Raw genomic sequence first — 15,017 nt, 5'->3', positions numbered from 1 at the left:
TTCTACCACTAAACTACACCCATAACCTCCCTCTCACATTTCCAAGTTCTTATGTGCCAACTATATTTTTAATCTTCATGTGTTCTAGTTATTTACTACATTAACCTGTTCTTGTTTCACTGCTTTTATAATTTTCAGGACTCTTAACAGCTCTCTGCATTTCTTCTATATGTTAAACATGCTTAAATGTTTCTCTCAACCAATGGAATACTATACAACTGTTAAAAATGAGTAAGATCATCCCATGGATAGTAAACAGAATGATCTCTAAATACATTCAATGTAAAAAGGCAGGGATTTAAGTATGTGTAGAATGCTACCATTTATATAAAAGTATATGTATGTGTCTGTATATGCACACATATATGTATACACATGTGTATGTGTATATATATATTCTTGTACACACAAATTATCTCAGAAAGGATAGCAAAAAATTAGTAACAGTGGTTGCCTCTGGGGAGGGAAACTGGGTGGCTAGGCGACAGAGGTGGAAATAGACTTACTTTTCACTGTTTACCCTTTTGTACCTTTGAATTTTGTACCACGTGCATGTATTACCTAGTCAAAAAAAAATAAATAATTTATTTTTTAAATAAAGTTTTTTTTGACTACTGTCTAAAATTAATTCCATCCAAAGAAAATGTCTGTTCTGGTGATTTTTATTTATCTTTTGAGGTCTGTAGGTTGAGTCCAGGGCCTTATACATGATAGACAAGCACTTTGCCACTGAGCTACACACCACACTCCTAGTCCTTGTATTTGAAACAGGATTTGCTATATAGCTAAGATTGACCTTGAACTTGCTGTGAAGCCTAGGCTGCTGTTAACTCACAGCCCTTGTATCTCTACCTCTCAAGTGCTAGGATTACAGAGGTGTGCATAGCCATGCCAGGCCTGGCAGTTGAATCTACTATATTAATATTAGATGTCTTCGTGAATTTTGGTTGTAGGGTTGAATAGGAAAAGATTTTAACTTTCTCTTTTCTCTCCTCCTTTTAAATTATTTTAGAATTACCTCTACTTGACCATCTGGGCCCACAATCCACAACCAGGCTTTACGATGATTTTTCAGGGCTCCAGTTCTATGATAATATTGTACGGACCACACATATACATTCAGTCAATGACTCAGCAAGTGATTTAATTCAGGTCCATGTGATGAGGCTATGTTTTTATCAGCTAAAACCTATAGCCCCAAGTAATATTTTTTTTCTTCTACCAGTCTTTCACAAATGAGACAGACATTTCAACAAAACTCTGGGCTTCATTAGTGATTCTGATTCTTGTTCTTACCTCACATGAAGATTGTTAGCAATTTTTTTTTTTTTGGCCAATCATGGGCCTTGGACTCAGGGTCTGAGCACTGTCCCTGGCTTCTTTTTGCTCAAGGCTAGCAATCTACCGTTTGAGCCACAGCACCACTTCTGGCCATTTTCTATACATGTGGTGCTGGGGAATCGAACCTAGGGCTTCATGTATGTGAGGCAAGCACTCTTGCCAATAGGCCATATTCCCAGCCTGTTAGCATTTTTTAATCCCTTTAAATGAAGAGATAAATTTACTAATAAATGTTGGTCCTAGAATGAAAACTCAGTGAGCCTGTGGTTTCAGCTCTGCTTAAAGCGCTGTGCCTCACCCACAAAGATATTTCTTACATTGTTTTAGAACTTTGCTATACCTTGTGTGCTACTTAATCTACTGCTTACATATATTCGAAGCAACTGAGTAATATCAAAACTCAGTACATTACCTTGCCTAGAAGTAATCTTCACATTTTTTAAACATTAAAAGTATTAATTATAAAACTAATATAATCTCATTTCATAAAGGTTTAGTAAGCAGAAAATCAATGATAATCTACCCATTCTATGCTAACACTTAAAAGTAATTCCTTCTAATCTTTTTCTTCTGCATCATTTCATGCTTGTATAATTTTATCATGATTTTATCCTATATTATCCCAACCACTTGCTATATAGTATCCATCCTTTCAATGACTGCATATTAATCCATAAACTGTTCAATTGTATTTACTTGAAAACTGTTGAGAATTTAAAGAGCTTCCAATAATATTACAAAGAAGTTCTCTCTATTATATATGTATATTTTACTGTCAGTGGCTTGGATTTGGGATGGTGATGAGAGATGTAAAGCAAAACAGAATAGTAGAACATATGGCTGATGTTTGTGATGATGACCTTGCTATATAGAGGAAAGAAAAAATCATGGAAGTAAACAATTTCAGAAATATTCCATTCAAAAAGGTTGACAGTAAATTTTGTAATTAAAGGAATAAATTCTACAAAGAATTAGAATTACAATCCAATCATGTGGATGAGTTAGCACTACTAGATAAGACATGGAATACTAACTTGCAAAATAAAACATCTGAATTCATAAGTTTGCCTTTTCACTATCATACTCACCTTATATTATTTACACAGTCTTCATGAGCTTCAGAGAGTGTTTTTATGTGCTTTGAAGATATAGGGTCAAAAAGCAGGACTTCAGTCTGTTCACAGGCAACTGTCAGCACTGATCTGAAAACAAATAACAGATTTATTTTGTTTGGCTTTCTAGTATTCTCTAACTTGTTTAGTTATAATTAGTAAATAAACAGTAGCAAATGTGTAAAAGAGTGATACCATTTACTGTTAGCAAGGATACTAGAAAATGGCAGCAGGCACAGTAAGTGACTCATGCCTATAATGCTAGCTATGTAGAGACATAGGTAGAATGACTGCAGTCCAAGGCTAGCCCAGGCAAAAATCTGAAAAATAGAAAAGAAAGGTGGGTGCTGGTGGCTCATGCCTGTAATCCTAGCTAATAAGGAGGATTGAGGTTCAAAGTAAGCCCACGCAGCAAAGTCCATGAGACTCTCATCTCCATTTAACCACTAGAAAACTGAAATTGGAGCAGTGGCTCAAGTGCTAGCCCTGAGCGAAAAAGCTCAGGGACAGTGCCCAGGCCCTGAGTTCAAGCCCCACGACTAATTAAAAAAAAGAAAGAAGAAAAAAAGGCTGAAGGTACGACTCAAGTGGTAGGGCACCTGCCTAGAAAGTGAAAGCCCTCAGTTCAAACCCCAGAACCAAAACAAATTTACACACATAATAACAACAAAAAATAAATTAGAAAATGGTACTCTCTCAGACATAATGAAGTGTAAACCAGTACAGGTTACATTTTGGAGAGCCTCTAAAGTATCAGAATTTTAAACATGCATACCTTTGACTTGGCAATTTGAGAGAAAAAAATATATGTAAAGAAACACATACAAAATATGCTTCATTGTAAAAAGGAGAAAACTGAAAATAACTTGAAGGTGTCTAAAAGAGGAAATAAAATATTAAATAAGTCATGGTACCTTATTCATGAGGAATATGTCCCAAAACATAGCAAGACTGATGATTAAATAGCCAATATAAAAAATGAATTACATTTCTGTATACCAGCAATAAACAAAGCAAAATTTCACCTTTTCACTTAAAGGATGAACTTTTTGGCTTCTCTTTGGCATATTCCAATTGCCAGCATCACTACTCTTGTGCTTTGTAGCTATTATTACCTAAAATAAGGGTTAAATACAAGCACCATGAAACCATGAGTTAATCTGATAGCTAAGACAGTTACTAAGTGACTAACAGGTAGGTAGTGCATAAGTACGTGTGGAAACACTGAATAAAGGGATGATTCATGTCCTAAGTGGGAAAGTGGAATGAGGTGATATTTCATCAAATTTCTAACAGCCATGAAAGAAATCCAAAAACATATTTTTCAATGAGAACTAATAGTTATAAACAAGTGTGTATGAGAAAACTGGAGAAAATTATGTTAGCAAATTATACACTTCTTCATCAGTATCTATAAAATGTACTGAAAAAGGTGTGTCAGGATTTGCTAGGGCTGTATTTCTAGGTGTGTCAATTCTATTGGCTTTTCAGACAACTAACGTTTTTGTATGCCAGGTTACTTTTTACTGAGTGTCCATTCATTGTTAATAAAAAAAAACTACAGAATGGGCTGGGAATGTGGCTTAGTGGTAGAGTGCTTACCTAGCATGCATGAAGCCCTGGGTTTGATTCCTCAGTACCACATAAACAGAAAAAGCTGGAATTGGTGCTGCAGCTTAAGTGGTAGAGTGCTAGCCTTGAGCAAAAAGAAGCCAGGGACAGGGCTCAGGCTCTAGTTCAAGCCTAAGGACTGGCAAAAAAATAAAAAATATATAAAAAACAAAAAATAAAAAAGCTACAGAAATAATCTAAAGAACCAAATGGTGACATTATCTTTTTACATTTAATTATGGGGAGCTCAATCAAAGCAATAATAATTACTTGAAGTTGATCTATAGTCTCTATGAAAATTATTCTTTTTTTTTTTTTTTTTTTTTTTTTTGGCCAGTCCTGGGCCTTGTACTCAGGGCCCGAGCACCGTCCCTGGCTTCTTCCTGCTCAAGGCTAGCACTCTGCCACTTGAGCCACAGCGCCACTTCTGGCCGTTTTTTCTGTATATGTGGTGCTGGGGAATCGAACCTAGGGCCTCGTGTATCCAAGGCAGGCACTCTTGCCACTAGGCTATATCCCCAGCCCCTGAAAATTATTCTTGATTCACCCTTAGCTCTAGGATACATATACATCCATAAACTTCTACTACACCCATGTGGTGAAAAACTAGTCTGTATGATATTAATCTTAAAATCTGTGGTCTTCAAGATGGAGAAAACAATCCAAAATTCATATGGAACAATAAAAGATCTTGAATAGCCAAAGCAATTCTAGGCAAAAAAAGCAATGCAGGTGGTATCACAATCCCAGACCTCAAGCTCTACTACAGAGCTGTAATAACAAAAAGAGCTTGATATTGGCAAAACAATAGACCCAAAGATCAATGGAACAGACTAGAAGACCTAGAAATAAAGCCATATACTTACAGCTATCTGATATTTGATAAGGAAGCCAAAGATATACAATGGAAAAAAGCCTCTTCAGTAACTGGTGTTGGAAAAAATGAGATTCTATATGAAGAAAACTAAAAGTGGATTCCTGTTTGTCATCATGCACTAATTTCAACTCAAAGTGGATCAAAGACCTTAATGTAAGACCACATCAGGGGCTGGGAATATAGCCTATTGGCAAGAGTGCTTGCCTCGTATACATGAAGCCCTGGATTCAATTCCTCAGCACTACATAAATAGAAAACAGCCCGAAGTGGCACTGTGGCTCAAGTGGCAGAGTGCTAGCCTTGAGCAAAAAGAAGCCAGGGACAGTGCCCAGGCCCTGAGTCCAAGCCCCAGGACTGGCAAAAAAAAAAAAAAAAAAAAAAGACCACATCAGACCTGAAACTGAAGTTACTGCAAGAAGGAGTAGGTGAAACACTAGAAACTCATGGGCATAGGCAGAAAGAAACTTTTTGAAAAGAGTCCCAGGAGCATAGCAGAAATTAGAGACTTGACAAACGGGATTATATAAAACTAAAACGACAGCTAACAGACTGGGAGATCTTTACCAACAATATTACCTGACAAAGGCCTAATATCCAAAATACACAAGGAGCTCCCAAAGCTAAAAACAAACAAACAAAAAACAAAACAAAAAAATCACTAAATGGGGCTAGGGATATGGCCTAGTGGCAAGAGCGCTTGCCTCGTATACTTGAAGCCCTGGGTTCGATTCCTTAGCACCACATATACAGAAAATGGCCAGAAGTGGCACTGTGACTCAAGTGGCGGAGTGCTAGCCTTGAGCAAAAAGAAGCCAGGGACAGTGCTCAGGCCCTGAGTCCAAGGCCCAAGACTGGCAAAAAAAATCACTAAATGGGCAAAGGAACTAAAGAGACTTTTCAGAAGAAAAGGTAAGAATGGCAAAGAAACCTATTGCACTGTTGGTGGCAATGCAAATTAACACAACTTTGGACAGCAGTCTGGAGGTTCCTCAAAAAACTAAACATAGATCTTCTCTACGACCTAGCCATACCACTCCTGTGCATCTATAGAAACAGGTCAGATGCTCCACAATAGATGAGTGGATCCAAAAAATGGGTACCAATACAATACAGCCTTAGAAAGAATATTATGTCATTTGCAGGGAAATGGATGGAGCTAGAACAATCATGATAAGTGAGGTAAGCCAAGTTCAGAGGAACAAAGAAACAGCATGTTTTCTCTCATATCCAGAAGCTAGATCTAAAACACATGATAAATTATACAACTCTCTAGTCATTCACATACAGTGAGACCAAAGGAGAATACTCTTAAGGAAGGAATTCAGAGCTGCAATGTCTCTGTGCCTCTGATCAAAAAAAATTTATCAAAATGAACTCCAGGAAATGGAGGACTTTCTTTTTTGTTTTGTTTATTCATTTTTCTGTCTGGATAAGGGGGATAAAAGAAGCACAAAAACAGAGGTACGTAGGGTGAACAAACGCAGCAGTGGTACTCACTAGACATGATGTTGATGAACAAGAGGGAAAAACTGGAAGAGACAAAGAGAAAGGGTGACACTGTCCAAAAAGACCTGACTTATGTAACCGTAAACTGTTCTGTATATCACCTTTATAATAGTAATAATTTTTTAAAGGAGCTATACAACTTGTGGATGGGTACAGGAGGGAAAAACTGGGAGAGAATATAGGAAAGAGTAACACTGTCCAAAATGAAATGTGCTCATAATCTGACTTATGAAATAGTAACCCCTCAGTACATCACCTACAATAATTTTTTTTTCAAACAAATCCAAAAGACAGGGTCTGGAGAGCTTGTAAAAAGCTGGCTACACAAATTTCCTAGTGAACAATGTACCTGGAGAAAGCATGCAGGCTCTAAACTTCTTCCCCAGCCAATATCTTGCTCTGTTCATCTATTTCCTTTATCCTTTCTTTGTACTGTCCATTATAATAAACTAGTGTCAAATGTTAAATACAACAACTTGCTTAAGCTTTATTACAGAGCTATAATAACAAAAACAGTTTGGTACTGGCACAAAAACAGGTCTGAAGATCAATGGAACAGACTAGAAGACCCAGGAATAAAGCCATATACTTAGTTATCTGACATTTGACAAGGGAGCCAAAGACATACAATAGGAAAAAAAAAAAAGCCTCTTCAATAACTGGGGAGAACTGGGCATCCATAAGCAGAAAACTAAAAATAGATCCCTGTTTGTCATCATGCATCAGTATCAACTCAAAGTGGATCAAAGACCTCAACATCAGACCTAAAACTTAAATTACTGCAAAATGGAGAAGGAGAAACAGAACTTACAGGAACAGGTAGGAACTTTTTGAAAGAGTCCGGGGGCACAAGAGATAGGAAGAAAGACTTGACAAATTGGATTACATAAAAATAAAGCTTCTGCACAGAAAAGGACACAGTTACTAAACTAGAAAGTAAACAAACTAGAAGATCTTTACTAGCAATACATCTGAGAAAGGCCTAATATCCAAAATATACAAGTAGCTAAAAAAAATTAAAACCCCCTCCAAACTAAAAAACCAATCAATAAATGGACAAAGGAGCTAAAGAGAGACTCCTTTCAGAAGAAAGAATGGCAAAGAGACCTATGAGGAAATGTTCCACATGCTTGGCCATAAAGTAAACATAAACCAAAACAACCTCAAGATTCCATCTCACCCAAATTAGATTGGCCAACAGCAAGAATTCCAACAAATGTTAGTGGGGATGTGGGGAAAAAGGAACCCTACTGCAATGTTGGTGGGAATGCCAACTAGCACAGCCACTCCGGAAGGTGATTTAGAGATTGCTCAAGAAACTAAACTTCCCTATGGACCCAGCCATACCACTCTTGGGCATCAACCTAGAACATCACAAGTCGGGATGCTGAAGGATACTTGCACATCCATGTTCACTGCAGCACTATTCACAATAGCCAAGCTAATAGCCAAGCCCAGATGCCCTTTAATAGATGGATTAATAAGTTGTGGCACATATACACTCATCCATTAGAAGGAATATTATATCATTTGCAGGGAAATGGATGGACCTAGAACAAATCATGTTAAGTGAGGTAAACCAAGGTCAGAGAGACAAACAGCTCATGTTTTCTCTCATATGTGTATGTGGAGGCTAGATTTAAAAAAAACAACAAAACTGGACAAGATAACCTATGTAGGACTCTAGGCATTCACACACAAACTATCACTAAAGAAGGATACCCTTAGAGGAGGAATCCCAAAATGTAACTTCAAAGTACTATTTGCTGAAATTAATTAAAGGAAGTGGGAACAAGGGTTTCTTTTGTTGTTGTTTTTCAGTGTTGGTGTTTGCTTTTGCTTTTAGGTTTTTTCTTTTTAGAAGGTACAGAAAGGGAAGGAGGAAGAGTAAACAAATGCAATCATGCTATTTAGTATATACAATATGGAAAATGAACTATGTAACTTGTGGGCAGGGACTAGAAATTGGGGGAAAGCAAAGGAAGGGATGACATTGTCCAGAACCTGACTTACGAAATGGTAACCCCCCTGTAAACACTTCAATAATAACACTTAAGTTTAAAATTTCTGTGGTCCTGTATGTAAAAACCTTATATATAGTCCCCCTGTTTGAAAACAGGCAAGCATGAGGCAGCTGCTACATATAGTCAAGTATTATATTCAAAAAGGTAATCAGCCAGGGGGCTGGGGATATGGCCTAGTGGCAAGAGTGCCTGCCTCATATACATGAGGCCCTGGGTTCGATTCCCCAGCACCACATATACAGAAAATGGCCAGAAGTGGCGCTGCGGCTCAAGTGGCAGAGTGCTAGCCTTGAGCAATAAAGAAGCCAGGGACAGTGCTCAGGCCCTGAGTCTAAGCCCCAGGACTGGCAAAAAAAAAAAAAAGGTAATCAGCCAGGTGGTTGGTAGCTCACACCTGTAATCCCTTCAAGAGGCTGAGATCTGAGGATCCAAGCAGGAAAGGCCATGAGACTCTTAACTCCAATTAACCACCAGAAAACTGGAAGTGGAGCTGTGGCTCAAAGTGTTAGGGCACTAGCCTTGACCAAAACAACTCACGAACAGTACCCCCCAGCCCTGCATTCAAGCTCCACAGCCCCTCCCCACCAAAAAAACTGATCACTGGTAGTGTAAATAAAATAAAAGTTCATTTTCTAAATAAACTAACTTACCTAGATTATATAAGTGTTTACTAAATGATATTAGTTGTAGTTGAAATTGCTCATCAAAATATTGTAGATGCACTACCTTTTGGAAATGATAAATTTACATGCACATGATAACTTTGGAAATCATAACCCTCTTTTATTTGACCTAGATTCTCTTATCTGAATCACAAATTAACATAAAAATTACATAAAATCATTCTAAGGGTTATTAAGTAACTTGTAGTCCTAAGTTAAAGATATCACTCTAAACATCAACAATATGAGGCTGAATCCTTTTTCAGCTTTTGTTGAAGTTACAATAAACACTAATTTTTAGCTCTTCAATGTTTATTGTCCATTTTTATATATTCAATACTGTTTAATTATATTGTCACAAAAATAATTTGACACATCCCATTTGATTACATCAAAATTAATCCCTCAGCCCAAATGAGGTTAATAGAGTAGACAGTTAAGCACATAAGCCAGGGTACAAATCCTTTGTATTTAATGACCTTTCTGCTTCTCAGCCCAACCAAATGATCCTAGCACAGAGAAAAATATTTATTTTTGTGGCCATTTTTGTTAATGTAATGAGAACTATTAATGCCTATGGTAAACAAGGATTCAATGAGTTTTTGCAAACTTGCCCTATCAAATAATGGTAGAAATCAACAAGTGATTTTTTAAAAATAGAGATTTTTTTATAGTAGGAGTTTATATTTATCTATATTCATCCCTAAACTGTTTCCACTGGCCTGGTTCATCTGTTGTGGAGTCTATTCCTCCATGGGAGTGTATTTGGTGCCTAGATAATGTTTGGATGATGTTTGCAGGAATACTACTACTCTCACCTGATTGTTCTCATTTCTGATCTCTCTAGAGGCAGCAATGCTGCAAGTGGTCATGGGAGAGTGGTGAGAAGAAGAATACCTCCAAACTCTCAGAGAAGCCAGGTGGTCACCAGGCATTTGACCCAAGCGTGTGTGCGTGTCTCTGTGTGATGAATGAGTGAAAGAGAAAGAGAGACAGACAGACAGACAGACAGACAGACAGACACACACACACACACACACACACACACACACACAAAACGGGGTGAGGGGTGGAGGGTGTCAAGCAAGGATATGGAACAATTACAATAGACAAGAACCAACAGTTCTCCAGGGAGATGTTTGTTAAGATTTTCTGTTTGTCTTTCTACAGTTTATTATGTTGTGGCATGATGCTTTTTTTTTTTCCTATGGCGCATAGTTCGTGGCTATTACCTCATCAGGTAATTTTTTTCTCTCCCTCTCTTCCAATTATTGATCTAACTTTCCTCAGAAACTAAACAAATGGATTCATTTTTCTTTCTATGCACCATGTTACTAAACTTCCTTCACATTTTCAGTCTCCTAGTTTCTCTGGTCTGCATTCTGATAATTACTTCATTCTATTTTCCAATATTCTATTTCTCTCTGTGTGTAATTTGTTCTCATAGAAGACAGCTTAAGAAGGTCCCAAATGATATTATCTAACTTTAGAACATTAAAGAAATTCCTTTTTCACCATGGTATCTTAAGAGGCAATACATCATCTACTTTTAACAAATTTGTTATCATTTACTACATTACTGGAATTCTTGGGAAATTACCTTTTATTCCATATATCCTTTCTTTTCTTTTCTAGTGCCAAATTCCTTTTAATTTCATCTCTATTTTAAAGACTGGGAATGTAGCAAAGGGATAGAATGCTTGTCTAGCATGAACAAGACCTAGGTTAAATCCTTAGCACTGCAAGAAAATGAAAAACAATTCATAAATTTAATTCTTGCATTGTACCATTCCTCTCTCTCTGTACTGAGAAGCCCTTGTAAGTGACAGTGGTTCTCCTAGTTGGCAAACTGATTTAATTCATATATAACCTACTGATACAAATACAGACAAGTGATCTGTCCATAAAATTACTTTAGCTCCAACATAAATATTTGGCCTAAGAATAGGTGAAGCAAAAATTGAATTACTTTTACCCTGACAAAGATGAAAAAGCATGGTAATAAGCAGTGTTGACAAAAGTATGGGGAGATGGGAACCTCCACATGTTTGATAGGAATGAGAACTGGTAGGATCTTCATAGATAGAAACTTAACGATATATGTCAAAAACTTAGTTTTTGATTAATTCTAAGGATTTAACCTAAGGACATAAATCTAAAATATTTGTTCATAGAGATTTTATTTAAGCTAATAAAAATTTTGAAAGTAATGTTAAAATCACTCATTAACACAAGTAGTTCACAATATACTGTAAGAATAAAGGCAAGCCACAAATTGGTATGGTTACATATTTATATTAAAATAAATCTACACACAAAAAATTTTTCCTTGGAATCCTTTTGGAGGGGTGAGGGTGGAGAGAGTTGGGAGCAGGGGTATTGGTCCTAGGGACTGGGCCCTGTCCTTCAGCTTGAACCAAAGGTCTACTTGGGTTTTTTTGTGGGGGTTTTTTTGGGGGCGATTAATTGAAGATAGTCTCCTGCCAAGGCTGGCTTCAAACTATGATCCTCAGATCTCAGCCTCCTGAATAGCTAGGATTAAAGGCATGAACCACCAGCACCCAGCTTCTTGAAATCCATTTAATTTCGGATCACAGTGTTGTTTAGCTCATTTATTGCCTAAAAATTGTTGAATTACTGTTTTAAGGATCACCTAATCACCTTTTAAAATGTCTCTGGGAAAATGCAGTCCAGGTCCAAATAAGAACTATAAACAGTATTATCTGTTATTCTAACAGCCCTGGAAAATTTGAATTCAATTTTCCTAATTCATCCTACCATCATCAATCTGTACCTAAAATTCCATCTTCAAAGAGCAGACACAACCTCTGGTCCTATAAAGTATAGGCAGAAAGTTATGAGGAGGATATAAGGATTAGAAAACTCTCTGCATTTGGAGGAAGAAGGGAGCTTTAAGAATAGGGTTCAGCCCTTGTCAGAACCTGCCGTAAAGTAACAAGGGTGCATTTATCTGCTCAAGAAAGAATCAAATATAGACATATAGTTCCACCCATGTAATGACAATGAGGATGACCAAAATTAGCTTAGAATGGCACTGATTTCATTTTAGTCACCATCAGTTATCCCTGCATTTACAACACAGTAAGTGCTCAAGGAACATTTGCTGAAGGAGAGTCTGAATAAAAGAACTAAGCAAATACTTGCAACTCAGAGCCCTTGATGTGGTAAGAATTAAGTGTGTCATTAAATAGTGGAACTATGTGCAAATTTTTTTCCCTTACATGTCTCTTGGACTGTTGGACAGAACAGGGTTTTAATTTATTTATTTTGGCCGGTCCTGGGTCTTGAACTCAGGGTCTGGGCACTGTCCTTGGAACTCTCTGAACTCAAGGCTAGCCTAGCATCTACCATGTGAACCACAGTGCTACTTCCACCTTTTTCTGTTTACGTGGTACTGAGGAATCGAATCCAGGGCTTCATGCATGCTAGGCAAGCACTCTACCGCTAAGCCATAATCCCAGCCCCTCAGGAATTTTAGATGTATATAACAGAGAGATTTATTTATTTATTTATCTCCCCCGCCCCCCGCGGGTGGGGCTGGACTCAGAGCCTGGGCCTGAGCTCTTCTGCTCAAGGCTAGTGCTGTACTACTTTGAGCCACAGCGGCATTTCCAGTTTTCTGGTGGTTAGAGATAAATCAATCTCACAGGGTTTCCTGCGGGAGCTGGCTTTGAATGATCCTCGGGTACCGGGTGTGAGCCACTGGAGGGCTTCAAGATATCATTCTTAAAAGTTCACCAAAGTACACCAAGACCAAACATCAAATACCTAGTCAGCCAAAAAAGCTGATGTCCTTAAAAGATGCAAATAGTCTAGCCTGGGAACTTTACAAAGACCTAAATCATGACAAACGTCCATCTATAGTGTCTCTTTCAGCATCTTTCTTGAGCAGATGAACGCACACTTGTCACTTCCCGGCAGATTCCGGCAAGAGCAGAGCGATTCTGCAGGCACTCTCTACCCTTACCAGTAAAAGAAGGCTCATTTTAAATGTGTTTATCGAGAGCCTACTATGTGCCAAAAAAAGCCTTAGGTATTGACTGGATTTGCAGGGAAGTAAATCAAGCCTGCCTAACTCATTTCAAAAGGTCACAGGGGCTCCACGGAGAACGTGCGCTTCCGAAAGAATCAAGGCCCGGTGGCTAGAGGCCGCCCGTGGACCCGCAGACCCTCACCCTGAGCCTAGTGAGGTCCGGACGGCGAAGCCCAAGCCCGTGTTCCAGCCCCGGCGACAGAGCCGGGGGAGGCGGTCCCGCCCTCCGAGGGGCCGCGCTTACCCGTCGGGCGAGTATTCGAGATTGAAGACCGCCCCGTGGGTGCGGGTGCTGAGGTACACCGAGTCCGCCGGGTGAATGGAACCATACAGGTTGGTCATCGTGCGGAAATTGTCCCGCGCCGGGTCCACAAACAGCCCCCGGCCCAGGCTGCGTTCTCTCAGCCACCCGAACAACCTGGCGCCCGGGCCGCTCAGGCCCGCGCTGAGGCCCTGGCGGCCCCGGCTCCCCGCCCTGCAGTCCGGCCCGGGCCGCCGGCGCGGCGAGGAGGGCGGCGACGGCTCTCCCTTGGCGCAGGCAGCCGACGACTTGGGAGCTCCTGACGATGCCAGGTCGGCGGCGCGCGCCACCGGGACTGGGGCCGGGGCCGGGGTCGGGGCCGGAGCCGGGGCGCCCGGGAGGCGAGGGCTCCGGGCGGCCGGCTGAGGATCCCCGTCAGCGCCAGGCTGTGAAAGCGCCGGCGGGGGAGCCGGAGAGGGCAGCCTGGAGGCTGCCGCCTGCCTCGCGGAAGGCGCCGGCTCCTCTGCCCCGGCCGCCCGCTCCCCGCCGGGGCTGCGGGGCCAGAAGGGAAACATGACCGACACCCCCACCCCCCGCTCAGGCCGCCGCCGTCCCGCCGGCCTACACCTCGGTACTCCCTCTCCAGCGCCACTTCCGGGTGCGGCGTCCTAAGAGGGTCGGCTGGGAAACCTGCGCTGCCGCTCGGCTGCCCTCTTCCGGGGACCAGGGCAGCAAAGTCACCGCCAGGTTCCGGGTTCCGCCGCCTCGGAGGACTCGGGTCCCGTGCCAGTGAGCTGTGACCTCAGCCGGGGACAGAGGAAGCCGGGGCCGGACTGGGCCCGGTGTGGGACTGACTGACGGTCGATGGGCGTTGGGGCGATCGCCCCCGTTGTGGCCGGGTAGGATTATGTACTGCATCCCCACCGGTTTACGTGCAGGCCCCGCATAGATCATAAAGTGGCATGACCTAAGGCCTGCTCCCTCTTGAAATCCAAGAACATAATGCTAAGAGCTTAGAAAGTCTAGTCCTGGGTTGGGAGCATGGCCCAAAAGTCTAGCGTGCAAGAACCTAACTTCCATTCATAGCACTGGCAAAAGAAAATACCTATTGGTGCTCTGAATATCTAATCTACTCCCAGCTATTGCAGTAGGTTTTAATCGAGGCCAGGAGCTTTCTTCCACTAGGTAGAAACTTTTATATTCATGTTGAAAGTAATAGGAGAGTTGGAGGCCTGACACAAATCAACTTCTCAAGAGACCTCAGCCCAGTGTCCTGTTTCTACTGCAACTGCCAGTCAAAAGTGACACATGACCACTGCTGCTGATGATCACATATAACTTGTCTGCAGAAAAGCCCTAATAGGGATTAGGGTATTTTTGTTTGTTTGTTTTTTACCAGTCCTGGCCTGAGCACGGTCCCTGGCTTCTTTTTGCTCAAGCCTAGCACTCTACCACTTGAGCCACAGCGCCACTTCTGGTCATTTTCTATATATGTGGTGCTGAGGAATAGAACCTAGGGCTTCATGCATACCGGGCAAGCACTCTTGCCACTAGGCCATATTCCCAACCTGATCAGGGGTTTCTTGGGG

General features: G+C 40.7%; 1 protein-coding gene across 1 annotated transcript in view; it reads right to left on the bottom strand.

The window, feature by feature from the left end:
* Dcaf10 (DDB1 and CUL4 associated factor 10) overlaps nucleotides 1–14,211 on the bottom strand; it is a 44,004-nt gene extending 29,793 nt beyond the window's left edge. The window contains exons 1-2 of the mRNA XM_048335580.1: nucleotides 13,432–14,211; nucleotides 2,430–2,543 (exon numbers count right to left, since the gene is read on the bottom strand). Of these exons, the coding sequence (XP_048191537.1) occupies nucleotides 2,430–2,543; nucleotides 13,432–14,003 (686 nt within the window). The 5' untranslated portion in view covers nucleotides 14,004–14,211. The remainder of the gene's footprint in view (nucleotides 1–2,429; nucleotides 2,544–13,431) is intronic.
* Between the last annotated feature and the right edge of the window lie 806 nt (nucleotides 14,212–15,017).

Source organism: Perognathus longimembris, chromosome 1 (assembly GCF_023159225.1).
Source record: "Perognathus longimembris pacificus isolate PPM17 chromosome 1, ASM2315922v1, whole genome shotgun sequence".
Taxonomy (NCBI): domain Eukaryota; kingdom Metazoa; phylum Chordata; class Mammalia; order Rodentia; family Heteromyidae; genus Perognathus; species Perognathus longimembris.
This window is presented reverse-complemented; position numbering and strand designations above follow the sequence as displayed.